Source organism: Eumetopias jubatus, unplaced genomic scaffold (assembly GCF_037043125.1).
Source record: "Eumetopias jubatus isolate StellerSeaLion01/CBP00866 unplaced genomic scaffold, mEumJub1_p1.0 scaffold_5, whole genome shotgun sequence".
NCBI classification, from domain to species: domain Eukaryota; kingdom Metazoa; phylum Chordata; class Mammalia; order Carnivora; family Otariidae; genus Eumetopias; species Eumetopias jubatus.
In genome coordinates, this window is record NW_028274811.1 from 35,861,971 (window position 1) to 35,888,514 (window position 26,544).

General features: G+C 45.1%; 1 protein-coding gene across 12 annotated transcripts in view; it reads left to right on the top strand.

The window, feature by feature from the left end:
• Positions 1-19,643, top strand: part of ARHGAP26 (Rho GTPase activating protein 26) — a 452,567-nt gene extending 432,924 nt beyond the window's left edge. For 3 of the 12 annotated variants that reach the window (XM_088023297.1, XM_088023299.1, XM_088023296.1), the window contains 2 exons: positions 15,829-15,993; positions 16,839-19,643. In XM_088023297.1, the coding sequence (XP_087879423.1) occupies positions 15,829-15,953 (125 nt within the window). In that variant the 3' untranslated portion in view covers positions 15,954-15,993; positions 16,839-19,643. The other 9 variants (XM_028092938.2, XM_028092945.2, XR_015768163.1 and 6 more) reach the window with 8 other exon arrangements.
• The last annotated feature ends 6,901 nt before the right edge of the window (positions 19,644-26,544 follow it).

Sequence of the window (26,544 nt, forward strand, 5' to 3'; positions counted from 1 at the left end):
AAACCTGCGTGGGCTACACGCAGGCCTTCTGTGTCCTGCTCCGCCAGCAGGCGCAGGCCTTCTGCCTAGAGATGGGCAGGATTTGAGACATTCCCACGTTTACAGGTGAATCCGGAATTTAAAGTCTGTCCTCTGAACCCCAGTTCACTGCTCCTGTGGGCAAGGGACTGTCACTTTCCTATCAGCTATTCACTGTGACTGCACAAAGGACCCCGATCTTAGGGGTAAACTTGGTCTAAACTCTCAAAAGGTATGTGTATGTGTGTGTATCTTGTTTGTGACTCCTTTTTTTGAGTGCAGCCCTCAACTTTATTGAGATACCCACATGCCATACAATTTACCCATTTAAAATGTACAATTCTGTGGTTTTTAGTATATTCAGAGTTGTGCAACCATCATTACTATCTAATTCCAGAATATCTTCATCACCCCCAAAAGAAACTCTGTACCCCTTAGCAGCCATGCTCCATTTACCCCCAGTCCTGCTCCATTCAGCCTAGGGAACCACTTCTACTCTCTGTCATTATCAAATTGCCTGCCCTGGGTATTTCATATAAATGGAATTACACAGTATGTGGTCTTTGTGACTTGCTGCTTCCATGTAGCATAGTATTTTCAAGGTTCATCCCTGTTGGAGTGTGCATCAGGACTTCTTTCCTTTTTATTGCTGGGTAATCTTCCCATGTGTGGATATACCACATTTTATTTATCCACTCGTCAGCTGATGGCATTTTGATCATTTATACTTTTTGGCTATGAAGAACAATGCGGCTGGACATGCATGTACAGATTTTTGTGAGGACCTGTGTTTCCAGGTCTCTTGGTGATAGACCTGGGCGAGGGCGGGAAGTACTACTGAATCCCACTGTAACTTAGTTAACAGTTGAAGGAGCTGCCAGACTGTTCTACAGCGAGGTTGCTTCATGTTGTCTTCCCACCTTTTTAAATCTCCTTTTTGAAGTAGCTAACCAAAGAGAAAGGAAAAGAAACCTAGGTGATTTTTAATGACCAAGTCATTTCCTTCCCTGCCGGGTGCTCTGCCTAGCAGGTCCTGGCACTGCATGCACCACACAACTTGGTCATCATCATAAATCCTATAATGATAAAGGAGAGCAGGAAAGAGGTTTGGTTAAATGAATCAGAGGCCTTATCCATGCCTTCCTGTGGTCTCTGGGAGTCATGGCAGAGGTCATTGACACCAGTTTGTTTTTAACCAGGAATGCCCTTTTAGATTCCCTGAAGAGCAAAAGCAAAATGAAACCCCAAAGAAAATACCTCTCAGTGTTGACTGAACTGCAGTCAAAGAAGGGTCTGACAAAATGTGAATCCATTTTTTAAAGATTTATTTATTTATTTGAGAGAGAGAGAGCACGCACGAGCGGGGGAGGGGGACATAGGCAGAGAGAGAGATTCCCAAACCGACTTCCCACTGAGTGAGGAGCCACCTCCAGGCTTGATCCCAAGGACTGATCCTGAGATCACGGCCTGAGCTGAAACCAAAAGTCAAAGATGCTGAACCAACTGACCCACCCAGGTGCCCCATGAATATACTTTTTGTGGTGATTCTTAGAAAATGCTACATATACCCCATTTCCCCCTTCCCATCACCTCCATTGGAGAAATCAGGCATTAGGGGAGAAAAAGCTGTTAGCACATTAGGCAGGGAGATCATTTTCCTTGTTTCATCTCTTGCTAGTTTCTTTCTGGAGACATCAGGTAAGAGCTGTTTAAGTCGGATGCTCTCTGTCGCTGTCAGATTAAATCATCAGACCAAAAGGAAGAAAGTTTCTTAATGACAGGCCTAGAGAGTTTGTGTGTGTTGTCTTTTTCAGGATCAGGAAGAATGAATAAGGAAGAAGAAGAAGGAGGGGAACCTTGAGGGGAAACTCTGTTATTTCATAATGATTAATCTCTCTAAGCCTTTGGATTCCAGGGGCCTGTGCTGTGAATCTGGGGTGGCTGCTCAGTCAGCTTTTGGACTTTGTGCAGGGGAGAATGGATGTGCAATACTCGGAAATAACTCCACTGTCAGCCCTTGCCAGTCTACTAGGAAATAGCCCATTTCACCAGGAGCACCTCAGATAGTAACTGGAAAGAGAAATAACTTGTGTTCTCAGGAACATTAGTCATTTTATGGCAATGTGATTAGTGATACCTGGAAAATTCACATGGTAGTCACTAAAATTGGGTTCTTGGGATACTTCCATCAAGATGTGAGGTGGGCTGGATCCATTCATTCCCAGGTATGGGGTATGGCATGAGTGCAAGATAAGGCTGCCCCAGCTTTCCTTTGCAGATAGAGAAAATCCTCCCAGGGAGCCACTGAGCCACTCCACCAGTGGGGTTATGGGGAGAGGTCTTCAGAGTGGAGTCTTTTGGACTCCCCAGCCATCTCTACTGCCAGATCCAAACACAAACCCAAGCCACCTCCATCTCTCACCCAGGTGTTTCCACCAGCTGCCTACATGGTTGTCATGTCCACTCTTGTCCCCACAACGCATTCCCTGTGCAGCAGCCAGAGTAATGTTTGGAAATCACATCATGTTATTCTGCTTCACATACTCCTGGCCTCCCGTTCCTCCTAGAATTACTGATGAGTGCCTCCACTGACCAGCTTCTGCCCCCGGCCCCTCCCTTCCTCACTCGATACACTGCAGCCTCACGGGCCTTCCCTATGTTCTCAGCTAGGGTCAGCAAAGTATGACCTGTCAAATCCAGCTCACTGCCTGTTTTTGTAAATAAAGTTTTATTGGAACATAGCCACCCATGCCTCTTTGTCTGTATATTATCTGTAGAGCTACAATGGCACAATTGATAGAGACACACATTTACGACCTAGCTCTTTGAGAAAAATTTGCATACCACTGTTGTGAAATCACACCAAGCTTTTCGCCACCTTAGGGCCTTTGCACTTGCCATTATCCACTGCCTGGCTAGCTCCTTTGGATCCTTTAGGTTTTAGCTTTTTGAGCTCCTCCCCATACCCTCATTCCTATCCCAGTCTCTCTCTCTTCCCTCATCACTACCTAAAATTATGTGCTTATTTATTAATATATTGCCCTGATCCAAGAGCAGAATCCTTCTGCTTGCTCTGTACTGTGTGCAAGGCCCCCTAGCACAGTGTCTGACACAGGGTAGGTGCTTAATAAATGCTTGTTAAATGAGTAAATGTATTCAACTACACAAGGGTCTGTGCCTCTTCCAGCCAGTGCTTCTTCCCTTTGGAACAGTCAGCCATTAGAGATCCTAGTCACAGGCTTGCTCCTTGTCCATCTGAGAGAGGGAAAAGAGAGAGCATGAGTTGTGTATACAGGGGTGTATGGAGTATATATGGATGGAGCTGAGAGAAAGTGGTTGGCAGGAAGCACATCCATGTCAGCAGCAGCTTATATTAGATGCTTGCTGGGCTGGAGAGCTGCCTAGGCAACTCCTGAAACACTCTGTGTGTTTATATAGCACATTGGACATTGGTGCAATTCAGAAAGTTGGACATTGGCTCAGTTCAGCTCAACAAGTACTTGGGAGCATTGTTGATATCCAAAGCATTGGGCTAGGCAAAAGCAGTAGTGGTTAGACCACAGACTCTTTGGTCAGATGCCCTGGGTTCAGATCCACCTCCATCACCTGTCAGCTATGTAATATTGGGCAAGATGCTTAACCCCTCTGAGCCTCAGTTTCTCATCAGTAAAATGAGGATAATAGCAGAATCAACTCCAGAGTCATTCTGAAGATGAAAGGAGATAATGCAGGCAAAGCACTTAGCAAAAAAACCACTACTTGGTATATACATACATATGTATATGTAAATTCTTAGTGTGCATATGTATCATTTTCTGGTTGAACATAGGTGTAATGGTTTGGAAAAGGGCTTGGTCTCTGGAGTCAAACAAGCTGGGTTCAAATTCTAGTACTACCATTGCGATCGGCACGAATTAATTGACATTTCTGAGCCCTTAATTTTCTCATCTGTAAAGTACAGATAGGAAAATACAAGCTAGGATCTTTAGGATCAAATAAATTGATATATGTCTAAAGCTTTCAGCCCATTGGCTGCTTCCCAGTCCCCATCTAAGTATTAGCTTCTGTCATAATTCACCAGGCAGAAGGGACTCATTAGGTGAGACAGTACAGACTAAAATGTCCTTAAAGGGGGCAGGGGGGAAGCAAAGCTTAATACATTTGGACAGTGTTAATAGCACCCATGAACAATGTGCAGAATGAGCATTCCAGGAGTTTGGAGAAAAGAGGGAACAGGTAGACCGGATTCCATGCCAGTATTTATGAAGGAAGTAGGGCTTCAGCTGAGCCATAAAGTGGGAGGACAGGAAACAGAAGCAGGGAGGACATCTGATGTTGCCTCCCTCCTCCATCAGTGAATGAGAATTTGCGTTGCCTTATTACCACCCTCGCTACAGAGGCATTTGGGCACAGAAGAGTCATAACCCTTACCTTTCTTTGAATGAGTCAAAAAGATCTCTCAGCCTCACTCCTAGAGACTGTGTTTTAACCGGTATGCCACAGGGTCCAGGACTCTGCAGTTTTAATAAGTGTCCAGGTGATTGGGATGATGTGGTCTGCTCCCATGCCTTAATGAACCCAGCTTAAAGACCCCAGTGAGTCTGCAGTCTAACCTGAGGGTTGCATTGTCCCCTGCCATCTCCTGTGACATAGCTCTTGTTCTTCCATTGGAGGGCCTCCTTTATCCCCTCGTGCTCTTCCCTTACTCTGCAAATTCCATTTTTAATGTTTGTAGACGTTACCACCTCAGCACCTGAACTGTGTTTGAACAGCTGCCCAGGAAGGGAGAATGTCTGAAAGTGAGGGACTCCGTGTATCTGGTGGAGTAACAATTCAACTAGGAGCTCTGCTGTAAAGTGGGAGGGGTCTTTTTTGTTTTTATTTTGTTTTGTTGGCTATTCTTTCTAGGCCTTTTATTTTGGGGAGTGAGTTTGTTTCTTTTGGTTTGGTTCTGAACATTTGAGGTTCCCCAAAGCTTGGGTGGGTATTGAGACCAGGCCCTTACCGGGAGAGAGCCTTGTTGACCAGTCCAAGTGACTGGTCAAATGATGCAGGGTCCCCTATTGACTAGCCCAACTGTGTCCTGGCTCTCTGCTGAGTGCTTTCTCCATATGGGCCCCTGGAACTTCACAAGAACCCACTGACAGAGTGAGAGTTTTATTGTTTTTTTATTTTTATTTTTTAAAGATTTTATTTATTTATTTGACAGACACAGCGAGAGAGGGAACACAAGCAGGGAGAGTGGGAGAGGGAGAAGCAGGCTTCCCGCGGAGCAGGGAGCCCGACGCGGGGCTCGATCCCAGGAACCCGGGATCATGACCTGAGCCGAAGGCAGACGCTTAATGACTGAGCCACCCAGGCGCCCCCAGAGTGAGAGTTTTATTATAATCACTTTATAAGTGCAGAAATTCAAGTGATCTTAACATTGTCAGCTGGATGGATGGTCAGAAGGCAGTGGTGTTTGAGTGCAAGTATCTGAGGGGTGGGTTGAGAGAGTTTCATCATTGGAGAGGCCAGGTTGCTTTTAAATTGTGTTGTGTTCTTCCGTGGCACTTTTCTTCCAGACTCCTCCTTGTGTGGGCGTCATGAATCTGAAGTACCCTTACTATTTTTGGTTTATTCATGAAGCCTAGTGATACAAAATTATGCAAGCATTTTGGAGGCCACCTAATAGATGTTTGATCTTGTTTTTTCCTGAAGAAGCTTTCAAGATTACATTGACATTGATCTCCTTTAAGCCTCAATGTGTATCCTTTTGCTACTCCCCCATTGCTTCCTTTTGTTTCTGTTCTTGCTTCTTTCCCCACAAACTGAAACTAGAGTTACATAGTAGCAGTGAGGGCGGAAATGCTTTTCTAAAACAAGCTCAGGAAGTCACTTAATTAGCCTAGGAAGGGAATAAGGGAAAATTCATTCTTTCTAAACAATCTCAGAAAATTGGAGTTTTCCTAATACGTTAAGAGCAAATATGTTGCCTTTCCCATTAAGAGTGATTTGTATATTCCCGCTTCACAAGCATGAATACCACCCCCCCATTTCCAGGTCCCATGATTCCTTCTCTCTTTCTTCCTGCTATTGAACTTTGCAGACTCAGCTGGATTTTATATAATATTTACAATATCACTGTAATTTCCACAAAGATGTATTGTGATAGCACAGAAATGAGTGTATATTTTTTGGATTGAAAAATCAAAGAAATGGAGATTTTGAAAATTGCAAGAAAGAGGGAGAAGACAGCTTTCAGTCTTGTATGTAGGAGGGAGGAAAATTCTAGAGAACAGCAAAGAAAACTAAGGGTATGGGTGGAACAGAGGGGTCTGTTCAAAGGCTATAGAATGTAAAAACAAAACAAAAACAAACAAAAAACACAGGGAATTTGCAGGGTGATTGGAAGCAGAGGGTAAGGTTTAAAGGGAAGCAAAATGCATAATTAGATTAGTAAAATGCATGCTAGATATCTTTAAAGACTAGTTCTTAGCATTTTTTCATGGGCACTCCACTGGGTACAAAGGCAGTCCTGGGTAGGTAGATGGGTGCCATGGATGGATAGATAGATGGATGGATGGTTAGATAAATTTATGGATGGAGCACCATAACTGACTTCTAACCTAAAAAGTAGAAATCTGTCACCTCTTTCTGGTTTAAACCAGCAACTTCAGAAAGTCTAGGAAACTCCTAAAATTCTATGTAAAACTTTGAACGTCTTTGTTTCCTTTTGTGTTATAAAGAACATTCAGAGTAACCTTTATTGAAAAGCTTATGTCCCACAAAAAATTAAGAACCCCTGATTTATTTATTTTTTTAAAGATTTTTTTTATTTATTTATTCGCGCGAGAGAGAATGAGAGATAGCACGAGAGGGAAGAGGGTCAGAGGGAGAAGCCGACTCCCCACTGAGCAGGGAGCCCGATGCTTGACTTGATCCCGGGACTCCAGGATCATGACCCGAGCCGAAGGCAGTCGCCCAACCAACTGAGCCAGCCAGGTGCCCCATAAGAACCCCTGGTTTAAACAAGTCCTAGAAATGTGTAATATAACAAGCGATTGCACTCATTTCTCACACGAGTGTGCACACACGTCCACCACCTGCCCTATCTGTAACACCTTCTCTTCTCACACTCTCTCCCCTCTTGCTATACAGTTCATCCATCTCAGGAGCCTGGCTGGTTGGAGGGGACTCTCAACGGGAAGACTGGCCTCATACCTGAGAACTACGTGGAGTTCCTCTAACCGTGGGCCCCAGCAGACCTGCTGAGCTTTCCATTGTATCCATGACAACTGCTGATGCCAGTGTTGTAGGCCATTTCTCTTTGCCGCTGAGAAATGCGGGGTGATTGACTCTGTTACCACCTGCCAACACAAATGTTTTTGTGAACTCTGGTGTCACCCATCCCCATGATCATGTCGACTGGCATGTGGTGATACAGCAAGGAACAGAAGTAAATCAGCAGTGGAGGCCATTTGATTTTGATAACCGAGGGAAAGGCTTGCAAAGCCATTCCTCTCATTTAGTGCCCTAAATAGGGAGCATTCATTTTGTTTCAACAGTCATCCAAACCCCCAAACTTCCAAAAAAGGAAGTAAGAAAGATATAAGTAGTCCTCAAGAGCATGCAGGGAAGCTAGGTCTAACAGGGCTGGGCATTGGCTCTGAGGCCCAGGCTGGGCCCGTTGCTTCTGTTTACAGTAGACACTCTCTCTACCCCACCTCTAAATACTTGAGACCCACAGTGCTACAGGCAGCTGGGTCTGTCTGTTTGCATGCAGGAGGGAGATGGTTTACGGCACTGTTTACATAAGATGCAATCTCTCGCCATCTCCAAGCAGCCTTGGCCAAGCATCAGCAGAATTCAGCTCAGTCCTCCCGTGCAAGGGAACACACACACCCCACATTACCCCTCCCAAGCTAGGAACTTTTCTGCCACCCAGGGCTGCCATCACCTCGTAACCACGGCAACCCAACCTACTCTGAAGCCAAACCAAAAATATAGCACTCTTTTTGCAAGACATATTTTTTCTCCCTCCTTTTTGGCCATTTTTGAATGATTTTCCAACAACCTGAAGCAGCAGATCAAGGGATTAGAGTGGTCTGCTTGGGGCTGACAGAATAGCAGCTGGGAACTCTTCCCTTTCTGATGAATTTCAGCAGCATCAAGATATATTTGGAGCAAACTCTAGTAACCTCTTGAGATTAAATTACATACAGGCTTAATACTCCTGTTCTTCCGTACAACTAGCTTTGCTTTCTAGGGGGCAATATGCTGCCTCCTCATGGGTGACATCCTCTCCCCCCTTTGACTTGTTCACTCGTGGTCTCCCATTCCGTGTCCCTTCCCCTGCCCTTGACTGCCTCTAGCCCCTCCCTGACCAGCCCCACTGGCAGTGCCCTGGGCTGCTGAGCACTGGTGCCCCGGCGGCTTTCAAGGATGATTCCCGGGCTAACCCTATGGCCTGTAGTTTTAAAGGACGTATATGTTCACTGCCACTCAGAAAAAGGGAATTGTTTCTCAGGCTTTTGAGGCACAAGACTAATATTGTAAGCCATTTTGATTCAGGAGAATACCAAAAGGCTGGGGCATGGAAGGTGGAATGGGTACCTTCTGAGAAAGAGAATTTCCCTGTCCAGAAGGGGCCAGGTCTTGTGGAAGACTGCCAGGGGGGGAGGTTGGGTCTGGACATTTCACATTCACTTGGTCTTCAAAGGAACAGAGTTCCCAGTATCTTCCACATTCGAATGTCCTTGCAAGAGTGACTCTGGGCAGACAGACTCCAAACTGGTGTTGGACTGTCAAGCTCCCCAGGAGCCCTCTCGGGTTGGCAGCATCACCCCAGAGTGTTTCCCACTTCTGGAATTCCTCTTTAGGGAAGTTGAAAGAAGAAAAGAAAAACTTGAATTGTGTTGAATTACTGTATCTTTTACTTTTTTTTTTGAAAAGATAAACTTGTAAATAGAGTGATTTGAAATATATGGCAAAGTTTTATATTTGATAATCTTTAAGCTAGTAGCTCCACACATTTAAGCTTTGGTTGGTGAGTAGGTGTGTGTAAGAAGGAGAGAGAGGAGGCGAGGTTGAAGAGGGTCAAGGTCATCCCCTCTCTGGCCTCGAGGAAGGAGGACACATTTACCCACTCTCTGCTGGCTCTCGCTGGCGGGCATGACACACTGATGGTATTCAGTTGTCTTTAGCCACATGTGTTTTTGAGCTTTCCTTGGGCTTTGAATTTGGAGAGAGAAAGCATTTTCAGGCAATGAATTTTTAAAAGAACGCTTGCTTGGTAGTAAGATGAAGCTCAGGATTCCCATAGGTGGGGCCAGGAGTTAGATTTTTTTTTTTTTTTTCATTTTTCTTCTCAGGTGTATTTCTTGGTACCCCAATATGTCAGGACAGAAGGCGACGGGGTCGTCGCATGTTCCTCATATCTCACTCCTCTGCACATCTTCTGAGGTTGTACACATGAGGCCGAGCTATTTTGTAAATGTTGTGTGTGTGTCTAAGTTGTAGGAAAAACTGGCTTCTTAGGATCTTGGGTCCTCAATATGCTGCTGTTTTCCCTTTCCCTAAATATTTCCCTTCTTGTTCATCTCAAATTTCCTATAACCCCAAAATAAAAACTCCAAAGAGGGACGTAGGATGTAGGCTGTGCTGTTGTTACAGCTTTATAGATAATTTTAAATTTAAAGGAGTTTGTCGTTGTGATTCAGTTCATCAGCTCAAGGATTACACAGCTATTATGGAACAGCTCAACCAACAGCAAGCGAGACACTACCACTACCAATTCAGGGAATGAGAACTAAGACTGGATAAGACCAAGATAGGACTCAGGAAAGCTATTCACTGAAAACTCGAGAAGAAGGAGAACACACCAACTGGCTACACTTACTCCCTGTAGACTTGGAACAGCTCAGGAACCTGTTCAGTGGAGCTTGAGGGGACAAGCATGTTCTGTGCCACTGTGCTTTCTAAATGGCAAGAACTCCACATAATGAGTTTTTATTGTTGTTTTTTTTTTTTAACACATTTGATGTTTTAAATTGTCACCTGCCTCACTGGACCCTTAACTAGAGCTAACGTGGAGGAGCAGAAGGCCCAGGCCCTGATTTGGGGAGCTCCTCCCTGAAACATAGCTGTCGACACTTGGCCCCAGCTTGACCACTTGGAAGGCTGTCCCTCCCTCTTCAGTTGGCCCTGATTTGAAGCCGGAAGGAAATGGTAGTGTCGCCAATGTGAATTTGTAGGTAGACCCCTTCCCAGCTTCCCTGTGGTCATGCTGGGCCTGTGACAGATGGCTGCCCTGCTTCCTTTCCCCAGCCAGGCTCACCTCCTCCTCATTTGCTGCAGAACTGGAGATACCATTAACGATATGAGCCAACAAATAGGGAAGGAATTTGACCACTAAAAGTCGGTTTTACCCTCTCTACCGTCTATGCCCCCTACCCCTAATTCTGCTTGAATAGGGAACTTTACGGCACATTAGGAGAGTGAACAAGGTATCAGAATGCAGGACTATGGACCAAGATCCCTGAGCTTTCCCAGAAACCTTGTGTTTCTTTTCTAAGGCCCTATGATCATGCACACAGAACCTGAATCTTTACTTGGGCATTATGATCCATCTCATTCCTCCTTCAGGTACTCAAAGAATTCCACAGCGACAGAATTCCATGCTGTGAAAGATAACTAGTTTCAAATCCCTGCCCCCAAATCCCTTGCTCAGGACTGATGATATTCTCTTCCATTTTCAAAAATTGACGTATAGGGATGGACCCTGTGTAGCACAGCCTTCCTTAGTATCCTATAATTGGAGCCAGTTTCTCTCTTAGTGTTTTAATATCTCTACGGCCAATATGTGTTTACCTCTGTCAGACCAAACTGTCTTTTTCAACGTAATTCTAGTTCATCCCTTTTTGCTGAGTGCTTTTTAGAGAGAGAGGCAAAGAGAAAGAAGCTAAGCAATCAAGCATTGGCAGATTGGCATTAGCAGGACAGAGCCATGCTAGTGACAAGACCATTTCAGGCATTCCCAGGACTGCACAATTGTGTGTGCCATGCCTGTAGCTCAGAGGGAAGTCCTTCTACAAATTGTGTCTCCTGACAACAGCGAGCCCAGTCACCCCAGAAGTTCTGTCTTGACTACAGAGACTACAAAAGCATCCATGGTTGAAGAGTGGGGAGACAGAAATAGTCAGCTAAAGGTAATTTGATCCCCTATTCATGACTCTTTATTGGCACTTTTCATCCTCTGGCTTCTGCTTCCAAAAGCAAGTCTGGACCAAAGTTTTATAAACACAGGAGTCCCAGGTACAACAGTGGCCACCATGGCACTCACAGTCGCCCTAGTACAGAATGTTTTATGAGCTACCATATTACCACAGTAGGTAGCCAGCCTTGAAGAAATCAAATAGCTACCTGACTTTAAAAGGAATGTCCTAGGTGTTCTATCTCCAGAGTTATCTGTCATCTCTGGCAAACCTGACAGTAATCAATTACCTAGACAGCCCTGCCCCACATGTCTTTTAAGTCAACTGGGTGTCCTCTCACACACCCTTAGCTGGTGTTTAAAAAATTTATCTCGTGTTCAAATGTGTTTGGCAGCCTTGCTGATCGGCTGGGTGCTGAACCACTTCTCTGTAATTGTAGCATCAAAATGACAACAGCAGAGAAATGAACCTTGCACAATCCTATAGCATGCCTGAGACTAGACTCCAACAAGTAATAATTAGCTTTTTTCCTTGCGCCACCTACAGTACTTGTCTAACTAAAGAACTTCCCAAAGCAGAGAGAGAGACCATATAGAGAATCCAGATGTCATTCAGAGCCACCAGCCCTTGCTGAAATGTGGTCCTCTGAAGGAAGCGTTGTATTCTGGGGTGAAAAGGTTTGGATGTCAAGTAGCACGAGGCGCAGAAAGAAAGAAAAATATGAACCACCTTGAAGAACTTGGGATGTTTTTCCTAAGAGGGATAAATACAGTTCTTAACAGGGAAAAATCGGCCACAGAAGAAGTTCACAACTGATATTTTTACAAAAGTTTTTAGAGGACTCTACAAGGTGGAAATGTCTTTCAAGGTTTGGAATGCTATAGCAAGCAAAGGCTTGGCACAGTCCTAGACCCATATAAGAATAGCAGTTAATATTACATGAAAATTCTTTTGAGTGTAATCAGAACCAGAGTATTGATAATCAAAATGTCCAGTTTCCCTGGAGTGGTCCTGGAGAGGTCAAGACATTCTACACGTACCATTTCTACAAAGTTGTCCCAGCAGACACCTACAAGCAACTACCTTGGGTGTCCAGGTGCCAGGATCACCCTGGTACCTGTGGAAAGAGGTTCATCTGAAGATTCTAAAGTGTCTGTGTGTTAGCATGTGTTTGTGCATGTGTATGTAAAGCACACATCTGCATCTGTAAAGACACAGAAGCTCATATAGAGACCCACAGAAGCTGGCAGTTGCTGAGCCTTTGCAGCCTTTAAGATTTAGAATTTGAGAATAAGAGAAACGAGAGGCTGTTGATTGGCAAAATGATCAAAGTTGTAAATTAAGTGCCATTTTAAAGCTTCGTGTTTATCAAATGGTTACTACAGCTGTATTCTTTATTAACTTATTAAAAGTCGTGTTGGAAAACAGATCAAACTCATAAACCTTTAGTAGCTAATACTAGCCTGGTGGTCACAAGCACTCTAAAAGACATTTTGTCCATATTTTGGAGACGAAAATATTTGCATGTTTATCTCCTAATTTAGGCTACCTTTGAGTATACTGTAAAGTGCTATGTGATATATTATCAATAAAGTACTTAAAAATGGCACTTTAATTTTTTTAAACCATAAATTATGCACTGTTTTAAACTTCAGTATTGAATATTGACTGGTGTGTAGAATCCAACTCTGTAATTAAAAAGTAATTTGTGACTAGAATAGAACTTTTTTCCCCGTTCTTAGTAAAATAGTCTTGCCATGATAAGGCTGTTTTTTTAAAATGTGCTTTTGCGTCACTAAGCATATCTATAAGGAAAATCCAGTTTCTGTTGAGTGGCCTCTGAAACTTGGCTTTGTTTCATTTGCTTGGTTTATGTGACAATCCTTACGAAATGAGTGGAAGTATGATTTTTGAATTAAATGACTTTTCCATTTGGTGGCACGTTTGTTTCTTGAGTTTCTGATAAAGTTTGGACAGGATGCCTATTTTCATATCTCTTCCAATAAGAGTATAAAGACAGGCTCCCAGGCCCCTGTGGCGCACTAACAACCGCAGTGCTGATGCCTGACCTTCCTTTAGGAAAGCTCTAATGCTGGTGAACTTGAGGAGCCATGAAGCATGTCAACCACGCCCCCCCCGCCAAAGCCATATTCTACTTAATGTTTCTGACTTCCAGGAGATAAAGTCTCCTGGAAGACATAATTGTGTTCATTTTTCCTGAATTCGACGTTCAAATCCACTCTTTTGTAGAAGTTCATGAATACCACATGGGATAGTCCAAGAGCCACAACACAGATAGTCCCACCACACAGCTGGGTGTGTTCCACAGGGTTGTACCTCATTTGTTTAGAACTTGTAACGTGTCCCAGGCCAGCTCCTATTACCGCATCTTCTTACTCATCATGTCCCTTCCAGACACATTCAAAGCTGCAGCCCGGGGCTCCCAGCTTCTGTAGTAGTGAGCATAGAGGGTTCAGAAGGAGAGAGCCAGGGGAGACTCTGGTGGACGAGGAGGAGAGTGGGGCTCCCTGGGTGCCTAGTTTTGAGGGGGTGCCCACTTGAGTGTGTGCGTCACACATGAGCCACTCACACTGTGCTCATTTGTCACTTGAGAAGGCACTGGCTTGTAGCTCTTGTGCCATCACCGAGCTTACACTGCCCTGGAACATTCTCCAAACATCTGAAGCCTCCTACATGCACGAGGTCACCCAGCACCTAGGGGAGACCTTCTGAGTGGTACACAGCTGCATCCGCTGTCCATCATGGGAGCACGAGATCTATGGTATGTATTTGTGTGTTATCTTTGTTTTTGGCCTCTCCAATAGACTTGGCAATCACTTCACCTTTTGTGTCTTTTTAATAGAGGAGATATCATTTTCATTTTGATTTTAGTAGCCACTCAGCAGAGCTCAAATTGCATCACGCCTTGTGATTGGTTTGGTGTTCTTCACTTGTTAGCTCTGGCTGCGTGATTGGTTAAAAGAGCACCGTGGTTAGAAATGGGCTGGATTGACACTTGAAATTAGGTAAATGAAGGATTTTCTTAGGTCCCAAACATGTTTGCTGTCTCGGGAATTAAATCAGGGCTTTAATTCCTTCTTAGTTCTTTCAGTCTCTGCTCAGATACCACACATCTCTCCTACCCAACTGTGTCAATGTCACTGGCTTGCCCTGCTTTTAATAACCTAAACTAAGCTGCAACTAATTAACTAGGCTGGGTTAGGCAGAATTGTCAGAGTTCCACCAGCATGGCAGCCAAGGGAGCCTCTAACCAATGCAATAAGTGCTTGGTGGTAGGTGTGTGAGGGCTCCTGCATGGGAGGGTGCAAATAACCGCCTGCAGGGAGGGGCGTTCCAACCAGGGCCACATCCTTCACAGTGGCACCCTGCACACCCAGGCATCATCGGATAGTGTGGACCAAAGCAGGAAGGTTTTAATTTGAGATGATCAGAAACCACGGCGCACTGCACTCAGCAACACTGGTCACTGTGCATCTCATCTCCTGCAATTCACCCCATGAGGCGGGCCCCAGCCTCTGTTCACTAAAACCCAAGTAGCTAATAAGACTTCTCAAGGCCAACCAGCAAATTAATCAAGACTTGAATTCATTTGGGGCTTTAGGTACCAAAATCACATATTACCCTCCAAGTCTTGAGCCCACCATTAAATTAAAATTTTTTGTTCTGACACTATGGTTCTATGTCCTCTTTGTAGTTTTTCTGATAAGTTATCGGAAAGATGTTTTTTAAATGAACTTTTCCTGCCTTTTCTGAACCCTTCTTGGTGAAGCAGCTTACCTCGCCTGTGTTAAATGCAATGAAGTAATGACAGTAAAGGGTCGCCCCTCTTTTTCTACCTTTTCTTTCTCACACCATTTTGCCCCTTCATTTGTCTTTCTATCTATCAATTCATTTTCATCATAAAATGTTTGGTGTCATTTTATTTTTAATTGACAGCTCCATAAGGACAGAGACCAAGTTTTGCTCACCCACGTCCGCCCAGCCCCCAGCCCACGGCCTGGCCCAGCACGTGTCCAGTAGCCGCTGGGTGGGCTGACCGAGTGACCGAAAGCAGAAGAGCGCTGCTTTGCCCTGTAGTTCCTCCTTCCTGTTGGACTCAACAGTTCTTGTTGAAAGAAAGAAATTGGGTGTCATTAGACTTGGGTTCTTGAACACAAGGTGACCTTGTGACCTCTGGCAAACTCCTCCGTTCACTCATGTCCTGGGATTTTGGCTCATTGGAGGGGCACTTCCCACCCTCCATCCAGGCACACACAGCCACATTCTTTCCCATCCCACTCCCTAGTGCTCAGTACAAGAAGCCATCTGGTTGACCAGCTGACCGAGAACCAAAGACCCTTCACTGTCATCTGAATTGCTTATGGGTAGTTTTATGAACTTCATACCAGGCTCAGGGCCTGCCTTCAAGCAAAGCCACATCAGAATCACCCCCAAAATAAAAAGTATGCTTTTTTGAAGACTCTTCCAGGAAATTCCACACTGTCCCGTGGGAATTTGGTCTGGCATCTAACACTCTCACTAAGGGAATTCTTTGGGTCTAACTGAAGTTTCCCATGATGCAGCTTATGTCCGTTTCCTTTCTGTTTTTCCTTAGAGTGGAGAACAGCTAGCCTCATTTTTTTCAGAGAAATCACGCTCCATTTTTGTGCTTCCATCCAGCAAACACTTGACCATCTCTATGTACCAGGAGCTCCTATGACTGGGACTTATAAGACATGATCTCTGTCCTCAGGGAACTCACAGTTGACCTCCACTACAGGCAAGTGTATGAGAAGCCACATGTGCCATGTGATATGTCTACATGTTGTGCAGCAGGTAGTCTCGGGCTCCAAGAAAGAAGGGCCTTTCTGTTTGGGAGGCCGGCTTCACACAAGTGACATTGGAGAGGGATCTCAAAAGGTGGAGAGAAGTTTGGCACCTAGACCATTGGAGAAGTGTCCCAGGTTTTAGGACAGTAAGGACCGAGGCATGAAAGGGAGAGGGAGATGGAGGTGAGCTGGATGTGATTGGACATGAGGAGACAGGAGCTTCCTGGAAAACTGTACGCTTCACTGGTCACCCTCACCTACTCCCCACGTTGACCTCAAGGCTTCTGTTTTCTCCCAATGACCAACAATATCAGCTAACATGGATTACAGTCTTACTAGGCAGGAGACACTATTATAAATGCATTAACTCACCAAGTCCTCAAAACTCATGAATGTAGTGCTATAATTGCCCTCATTTTATAGATGAGGAAACAGGATCAGGGAGCTAGGAAGTTGTGAAACTTAAATTTTAGGATAGGTCTGTCTGGTTCTAGAGCCCATATGCTCTTAATTTTTTAAAAATTTCTTTATAGGTATACATACATGATCTTACATAAATGTGTAAGCATGTTTTAATCACGAGGAAGTTTTTCCTTCTGCTTTTGACTTGGTCCTTTGATCCCCCACCTAAACATTTTCAAAACTGACATCAACAACCTCATTATGTCCTTTTCAGCAGTGAGCCCTTCAAAAAGGGCTCTGGCAAGCAGTCGCCCGCAAACACTTAGCTTTAGTTCCCTATTGCCCAGAATAAGAGCAGAATATGTTTTGATTAAAAACTTTTCTTTTCTCCTAGGAGCCCTGTGCTCACTCATTTTGGGTGAATAGTTTCCCTGTTTCTGGAGCTCTCTGCAGACACTCCTGGTTGTCTGGGCAACCCCATGGACTCCAGCTGCAATCTTTGGCTGGTCCCAGCATCCTTAAGGACACTGCAAGGAGGCAGCCCCTGCGGAAGACCCAGCCATGTTTTGTTGGCTGGAAATATGTGATGTGCACATTTTTTTAAATTTAACAATTTGAAAACAGTCCCTCTCCCCACCCTGATCCAGCTGTCGACGACAGACCTTCAGGCTCTTATGGGATTGCCAGGGAAATCCTATGAGCATGTGTCTTTTTGTGGGAGAGCCAGTGTTTCCAGCATGATCTGCAAATGCTTAAAAAAGGAGAATCTTGGCATTTTAACCCCTTCTTGAACTTAGTGAGATTTGAAAAAAATCAGAGCTAGAGGAGACAGCAAGAGAAGTCAAGGCAGACAATGGTGAGTACTTGTGGGACTTCCTCTAAGGCAGAATGGGACTCACCCAGGTCTCCTGCAGTCAGGGGCATAGAGCTGTTGCATGTCAAGATGACTGACTAAGTCTCATTTATGGAGCAGTTCCATTGTACTAACTGCTTTCACATGCATCATCTTATTAATCCTCACATCAACCCTGTGAAATAGGTCCTGTTGTTACCCTTTTCTGTAGATGAGGAAGCCAAGTATTAGACTGAGTAACTTGTTCGGAGTCACTAAGCTAATAAGTAACAGAGCAGACACTGAACCCCAGCAGACTGATACCACAGCTTACCCTCAACTCCCACACTGTCTCCAGTTGAGAAGGTGTTGGAAGCTCCAGCCCTTGAATGCCCTTTACTTCCCTCGCGCCAAAGGAGTATTTGTTGTTTTTGCTCTATGGCGTCCAGTACCCCTTCTGGCAACAGCACCTCAGTTTTCATTTGGGGCCCGTGGGTTTAGGTTCCATGGGTTCGGGTGGCCGGGCATCAACCCTTGATCCAGTGGTGAACCAGTGGTGCTGTTCTGGGCTATGAGATCATCAGATCCACCCAGCCACAGTGATTGGTTGGTTAAGGAACAGGCATGGGGCCTAGTTAAATCCACAGTGCCGGGACTTTGTTCTGGGGCAAGGTATACAGGTCACAGCAGGGTCACACAGATATTCTTCATATCAGGGAAGCATAGTAAGTACCATTCCCCTGACCCTTAAATGACTTCTTAATATGAATTCTGTCTGCCACTTGTCTTTATTTAAGGGCCCTCATACTTTATGTTAAGTATGTATATTGAGATTTTAGTAGTGTACCTCTTAGGAAACTCACTTCAGAGAACAAGCAGAAGATCTGAAATATCAATTGCAATATGAAATGGGCAAATACTGCCCTAATTGGACCAATCCTGGAATGAGTTCACCTTGATGCCTGAACTCAGCAAGCGTAGCTTCTTTTTAAAATTCCAGCATTTGTTCTTTCTTCTGGACCAGAAGAAGCCATGACTGAACCTCATCAGAACAGGGAGGAATTGTGTCATTTGGAGCCCTCTGACAATACTTTTCCAACCCCAGCTGATTCAAGTCGTTACTTGATGATTTGGCCCATCCCAGTGGTGCATTAGTGTTGAGACATTTTACCCTGGGATTCTCATGAAGGACCCCCAAGTCAGTTGCAGTTTAAAAAGTGGCAATAAATCATGCTTAATCATGATATGGAATTGGATGGCATAAAGTACTCCTCAGTTCACACACCCTGGGGGCCGCACCCAGACCTGTTCAACCATCCCATGAATGTGAGTCTGAGAAACTCCAGTGTCACTTGAGTTCAGACCTTCAACTTCGTTTGGGGTGGGACTACATAGTTGGAGGCCCTGAAAGGGGGTGGATGTATCTAATCAGACTCAGATACCTTGCTGCTCCTCTTTCTCCATGATGTGCTCACAGTTTTCTTGTCTCAGGGACTTCCAGATAAAGTGATTACAAATCTTACAGGAAAAACCTTCACAAGCAAGGAGGCCACTCCTGGCCCACAAAAGATAAGGTTTTCGCTTTTGGATAACATTTGAAAATTTTCAAGGTTGTTTTCCTCCTGCAGTTTTTGACCATGGCACACCCCTGATCAAAAAACCTTCAGAAGCTCTTGTGGCCTGAAAAAAAAAAGCATCATGGCATTAAGGGTGTTTCCCAGTATGGCCCCAGCATCTTTTCTCTTATGTTCCTTTGTGCATTTCATGCCCCAGAGGCACCAACTCTTCATCACCTATTATGTCCACATCCAGGTGCTAAGGTACTGTTTCCTTGTGCACCTGAGGTTAACTCGGGCTCAGATGCCCTTTACTTTTCCCATCCCAAGAGAAATAGCTATTGATTTTGCCTGTTGGGCAGCCATTACTCCTTATTCTGATAACAGCACCTCATTTTTTGTCTGGGGAGCCGCCCCTCCCCTACTTTCAGGTCCCATCGGTTTGGGGGACTTGGCATCATTCCTGCATCCAGTGTGAAACTGTGACCCTGGCTGGGCCTGGAACATCATCAAATCCACCCTGCCCATATGATTGGTTGATTGAGAAATGAGCCAGGACCTAACTAAATCCAAGAAGAACCAATTTCTGGATTTCTTAGACTGCTGTGATAAGGGCCTCTCTTTCTACATCTGAAGCCATGAAGACTGCTGGCAGCCATCTTGTCTCCTTACAGAGGGAGCCTGACTCCCAACTGGGAAACCCAAATATGCTGCCAAGAACGACAAAGAAGAGCAACACTCCATGTCATGGGTCCAGATGCACCTGAGCTTTTCTGTTACATAAGCCAATAAATTCTCATTGTGCTCACAACAGTTTGGGTTTCATTCGTTCACTTACAATTAAAATCCTGAGCTCTAGATAAAGCTTCAGAGTGATTTCTGTGCAGTCCTCTCTCCCACTCGATTGTTGGATCCTTTGCCAAGAAGAAAGAGCACTGGACTTGGAGCCAGAAGACCTGACATTAAGTCTGGTTCTGCTGTTTCCCAGCTGTGGGACCTTGAGGTAATCCTTATCCTCTGAGCAACAGTTTCCTCATCTTTAAAATGGGTCTAAGAATGCGTACCCTCTAAGGTTGTTTCCATTAAATGAAATGACACTTATTAATGAACTTTATAAAATTCACTGTCCTCAGAAATCATCTAGATGTTTGTTACATGGTTTCATAGCCATTACTGCATTTGGCCTACCCGTCCTTGGACGGCATCTTCTGGTCCTGGGGTTCTGCCCATCACCCCTGTAAAGGACATGTGTTTAATGGGTCATGTGTTTCTCCCCACTTGCTTCTTCAGCCATGGCCATAAGAACCACACATGGGCAGATACCTAAGTCCAAGATTGTCATAATGCAGTGTCCTGTGACTTGGGTAGCGTGGCTTAATCCCATGATGTAGGCCAATCAGATGTTTGCTCCTGTGAATTTGACTTCCAAGGGAAGTTACCCTTATTGATGAGTGTACAAGATAAGACATCCTGATGTCGAGCTGTAACCTTTGGCCACGTTGTGCTGGGTGCACATTTGAAGACACAAGGAGGCCTGTCTTTAGAGGGAGAAGATTAGTGTAAAGAGAAAAGGCCAAATGGAATCAAGAAAGAGAGAAAGGCTGCCTCAGCCTTGAATAGCTTTTTAGATTCCTGGAGTGCCTCGATGGACGTTATGCCCTGTTATAGAATCCAAAACCATCCTGCCATCCTTACAATTAACGCATCGTGGTGTTTAGACTAGTTTGAGTAGTTTCTGCTCCTGGCAGCCAGAAGAGCCCTCCTTAGAACCATAATGGGTCCCGACAGCAATGGAGAAAACCAGAGGTTCTGTCAGCTAAATGAACCCTAAGTCATGTCGTGATATGGAGTTTGTAGCCTTTGGCCTTGTACTCATTCTGGAGCTCTTGGACTAGGGAACCTGTCATGAGATTTCTTCACACCAGGAGAGAGGGTGGTATGTATATGTCTTGCCCATCTCCCATTCTAGCTGGGGTTAGGAAGGATGGGTTTAGAACCTGGCATGAGATGGGCTGACCACTAATTCCACAGGCAAACTTAGGCTCTTCTTATCGTTCACATTACCCATTGCTCATAAGACACACACACAAAGCACTGATGTTGCAGAGAGAGCCAAAAGAAACTGCTATTTTCTACTTCCTCTGCCCACTGGACGTTCTTTCCATCAGTGTTAACTGCAGTGGTTTTCTATTCAAGACAAACCTGAGTGCACCGTGAGGTCTGGGAAGAATCTCGAGCCCTCTGCCATGTTGCTGTTCTCAGATGCTAGGGAGCAGCTGTGGGGACAGGGATTTCCTCTCCTCAGAGGTCTGGGCTGACCGTCCAGCACTGCCTCATCCATCTTCTCTGTCATCCTTGTCATGCCCCTCCCTGCCCAAGCACCCACTCAAGCTGATGAGATCTTAAACGCTCAGGATTGTCACTTGCTGGAGTTGGCTCATCCCAGCTCAGAAAAGCAATTGTTAGATACACAGGACTCCTGTGAGCTGGTTGTTAAACTGCTGGTAGATGGAAATCAGCCGTGGTGGGAGCCCTCACACCATGGAAATCACCAAAGGCTACAAATCAGCCTGTCCCCTAAAAAGCTCATTGTGAAGCCTTCCGCAGCACTCCACCGCTTGGTCTCCTGGGGCTGACAGGATCGGTGACATCTGTACTTGGCTCTGTCTGCAGCCTAGACCAGTTTCAGCCTGAGTGGGGGTGGCGGGCAAAGGGCTAGAGAGAAGCTACGCATACCCCATTTGGAGTTAAGTCAGTAACTTCACAGCGGTCTTGGTTTGGGGATAAAATAACGTTTCCTAACTGCAGGCAGTACTTTGTGAATCAACAGCTGTTTTTTGTTTATTTGCACTGGTTTTAACCAGAGCCTAGCAAAGGGGTTGGTTCCCCACCCCCCTCAAAGTTGGCTTTCTCAGAAGTTGGCTCAGGGCTGCCAGGAACTATGTACAGATACTATACATCAGAATCCTTGGGGGATGATGATCCTTTTGCTGTTCACTTCCTGCAGGAGGGAGACAGGAGCCTGCCCAAGGCTCGCTCCCCGAGGGCAGTGTGACTGGCAAATCCCACTTCCTGTGGTGACTGCTGAGGGCAAGAGGCAGGGCAAAGGTCAAGTGGCCCTGAGGCTGACATTGCTGGTCTGAAGCCAGCATTGTTGTGAACCCACAGGAACCAAGCTTGGTCAGAGGACTTCACACATCCATTCCCATTTCAGTGAGCATCAGGGACCTCTGGGAAGTTTGTCAAACCCAAGGGATTCTGATTTGAGGAGTCTAGGAGGAGGCTCCAGACTCTGCATTTCTAATGGGCACCTGTACCATGGTTAACATAAGCAGAGTAATGGGAAAATTCATATACAATAAATTAGAGGGTGACTATATAATGACATCTCACCAAAGTTTTCCTTTAAATGCTAGAATGATGCATTCCCTTTAAGAGGTTACATTTTCAGTCATTTAATTGCCATAAAGCTACTCCAAGAACACCAAGGATTCTGGCAAGATCTAAACCTCCACAACTTCCCAGCTTTGGTGCTGGTTAGAATCAGGGTAGCTTTTAGCTGAAGCAAAAACTGTTACAAATACAGGTTATTAAGAAAGAAAGAGAGGAAGGAAGGAAGGAAGGAAGGAAAGAAAGAAAAAAAGAAGGAGAAAGAGAAAAAGAAAGGAGAGAGGGAGGAAGGAAGGAAAAGAGGAAGAGAAGGGAAAGAAAAAAGAAAGCCAGTTTCTCCTTTTGCCTCCTCTGTCTTGAATAGGTTTGAATAAATGGCAAAAAGACTTGCTGCTTAAGTATCCCTCCTGCGGAAGGAAAAACAGCAGAAAGAGGCAATGTGGTCCTCCAAAAGCCAACAGGAGATTACAAATAGGCCTTCGAATTCTCATCACAGCTTCTGTGACAGGTTACTTAATAACCTCTCTGAGCCTGTTTTCTCTTAAAATAGAGAGGAGAGGATAACTCCTACATGGCAGAGACATCAGGGGGAACTAGGGGGCATATATATATATATATACATATATATATATATGTATATATCAGGCGATTGACACAGAAAGCGTGGAGATTCTGTCAGTTAAATGTTGCAAAAATTAATCTCCTAGAACTTCAGCTTTTTTGAAAAACAGCGATAATCATAATCCCCACAACATAGAGTTGTTTTAAGAATTCAGTGAAATAGGGGCACCTGGGTGGCTCAGTCGTTGGGCGTCTGCCTTCAGCTTGGGTCGTGATCCCAGGGTCCTGGGATCCAGCCCCGCATCGGGCTCCCTGCTCCGCGGGAAGCCTGCTTCTCCCCCTCCCACTCCCCCTGCTTGTGTTCCCTCTCTCGCTGTGTCTCTCTCTCTGTCAAATAAATAAATAAAATATTTAAAAAAAAAAGAATTCAGTGAAATAATTTACATGAAGTACCTGGCAAACATCTGGGACACTTTGAGTCTCAAAAAAACTAAGGACAGTAAAGAATTCTAATAATTGAATTAAGTAAGAGTTTGAGTCCATGCTGATAGAAATAAATAAGCCATATAATAAAGTTCTTTTTTATAGTTGAAAGCCAACTCACAATTGTAGAAGGAACGGCAGAATTAGAATATAACCATTTGGCAACCATAATAGTAATATTTGAGTCAGTCGAGAATCATATTTGCATAATCTCATAGTATCTCCTTGCAGGAGATTTAGTAATCACAAAGGACAAAATAGTGACTTCACAGTGGAGAAACCCAACAGATAGTACCATTTACTGGGACTTAATTGACAGCCTGTCCCTTTTATGAGGCATTGAGAAGAACTTATCATGTCTTCCGTGGAATTCCTAATAAAAGTGTATAACCTGGATCTCGCCATGAGAAAGACAAACCAACCTGGGGGGTGTTCTATGGAATAAGCTGGGCTGTTCATTTCAAAAATGTCCAATGTCATGAAATAGATTCAAGAACTGTTCGAGATGTCCAGAGACATGACAAGTCAATGCAACATATAATTGTGGATTTTCTTTAGCTGGAAAGGACATTATAAGGACAATTGGCAAAATCCGAGTAAGGTATATAGATTAAAAAAGTGTATTGCATCAATGTTAATACCATGATTTACATAATTGCAGTGTGGTTTTTAAAGGCAGGATTTTTGGCTAGGCTTTTAGGAAATATACACAAGTATTTAAGGATAAAGGGCATCAGATCTACAGCATCTTAAATGGTAAAGGATAGATATAGAGACACATAAAGCAAACAGTAAATACTAACATTTGAGGTATCAGGGTAAAGAATGATAATGGGTACAGAGTGTCCAGAAATTCTCTAAGTCTGAAATTACATTTTTTTAAAGATTTTATTTATTTGCGAGAGAGAGACAGATAGTGACAGAGATAGCGAGAAAGAGCGCAAGCGGGGAGGAGAGGGAGAAGCAGGCTCCCCGCCGAGCAGGGCTCCTCATGTGGGGCTCCATCCCAGGACTCTGAGAGCATGACCTGACCTGAATGAAGGCAGACGCTTAATGGACTGAGCCTCCCAGACGCCCCTGAAATTACATTTTTTTAAAAAAGGTATCCAGTACATACTGAATAACTGATAGCTCTCACTGTCCTTATATCCGTTTACATTATTAATGGAACTCTATTTTGAAGAGTTTAGAAGCCAAAAGAAAAATCCGTAGCAAAGCAACACGAACATTTGCTAGAAGGCCCCTTTTGGTCTTGCAGTACAAAATGTAACTCTCCACCTGCCTTCGGTGATTCACTTTGTTTCCCTCTGTGATTCACTTTGTTTCAGTTCCTCTGGGCAGCTGTAGTCCGAGGATCGGGGGTCCATGGGTGGGTTACAGGAAATGCAGCCTTCATGAGGTGCGTCCTGCATGAGGTGGAAGGGAGCCCACGGGGTTCACTCTGACACCACGTCTTAGGCTCAAAGCCCTGAAAGGGACGGCAGTGTTCCAGATATTGGGTCCACCTTCCAGCCCCAGAGAACTCTGTAGAAAGCCATTTCAGGTTAAAGGTTCAGTCTTGGCCCAGTCTCTGTCAATTTGGAGACATAAATATAAGAGAGTGCTTTTAGCAGGACAAAGTGCCATAAAATACAGCCATCATATGCATGTGCTGGGGAGCCTGTGGCTCTGTGGTTACGAGAACAACCTCCGGAGGCAGACAGACGGTTTCCAAAGCCCGGATACATCACCCACCAGATAGGTGAATTGGGGGCAGGTTGATTAACCTCTCTGCCCCCAATTTTCCTCATCCATAAAATGGGGATCATCACTATAATACAGAACCAAACTCATAGGGATGGTATTCAGCAAATAAGGTAGTGCAAATGGCCAAGGTTTTATACCTGAGCATACGAAAGCACCTTTAGGTGTAAAAAAATGCCTGTCCTGATGTTATTATGAAATGGTCTAGAATCAGAACGGTTCTATTAAGGTGTTCTGGAGCTTCTCTGGTAGGAACTGCTCCACTAGTTCCTTGTGGGAACCTTCTAGGCCCTAGGGCAGGGGAGTCGCCTCCTCCCCTTTCTCTCCCACCTCAAGCTTCCAGTTTGCTAGCCGAACTGGAGCTCTTAAGACTTCTGTGATGCTGCAGGAATTCATCCTGCGTGAGCAGCTCACCAGGAAAACATGTGCTTGCACAGGGAACTGCAGTGCTAGGCCCCACAGGTTTGAAACATGTGTGCACCTCACCTTCTATCGGGCGCACGGGCCTGTGCACATCCTGACCCCCACGTGGAGGGCAGGAAAGAAATCTGTCCTGCTCTCAGGACAGTGAGACCACACCCAGGTTGTCAGAATGGCACCTCCCAACCGACCCATCCGCGGTGGCCTTAGGCAAACCAGAAGAATGGATGTTTAACAGGAATGTGTCATCGGAAAGATATTCCATTAGGGTTCTCTCCCCCAAGCTCCACACCCGTATCTCTGTTCTGCCTGCTGGTTGGACATCTCCAGTCCGATGACCCACAGGCACCTCAGACTCAGCATGTCCTAAACGAGACCTCACTCCCTCTTTCTGCCACGCCCTCTGTCTGAGGCTGGCACAAGGCAACTCAGAAACCTCCAAGTCTTCCTCCTTGGGACCCTACCTGTGGGAGGTCCTATCCATTCCAAAGCCCACGTGGCTCAGATCCCATTCCTTCCCCGGGCCCTCACATGCTGACACTTGGGGGCTTGGGGCTTTGTGACTCTCGCCGGCACTATCTCGGCAGCCTTCTGGCTAGTCTCCCTTCCCCAGCTCCCCCCCGCCACCCCGCTTCACTTTCCACATTAAGGGCAAGGTTACCTGTGAGGCAGGAAACAGGATTCCTCTCCCACCATGATGAAGCATGTGTTGGCTTCCCAGTAACTCAAAGCTGGAGTGTGGACCTGAGTTACTAGGCAAGGCCCCGCCCAGCCCTCCAGCTTCATCTTGCCCTGAACCCTGCACCCTCCAGGTCCTCCATGCGCACTCTCCTTTGTCCCCCTTTTCACCCTGGAAGATTCCGACTTCCCTCTTCTACTCAGCTCTGAGGTCTCCCTGTTCCCCTCTTCCAGCCTCCCTGAGCATGTTTTCTGTGCCTTCATTATTATAACTTACGAATCTGTCTCATGACTTTTTCTGTGTGGCACTGCATGCTTTTCAAGATCAAGGATTCTGTCCAGGTGCTCTGCCCTCCCAGCGCTGAACTTGGCTGTCGTAGGAAAGGATGGATATAAAGCACCTGTCATCCCACAGAGACCCACCGTGTGTGAGAAGC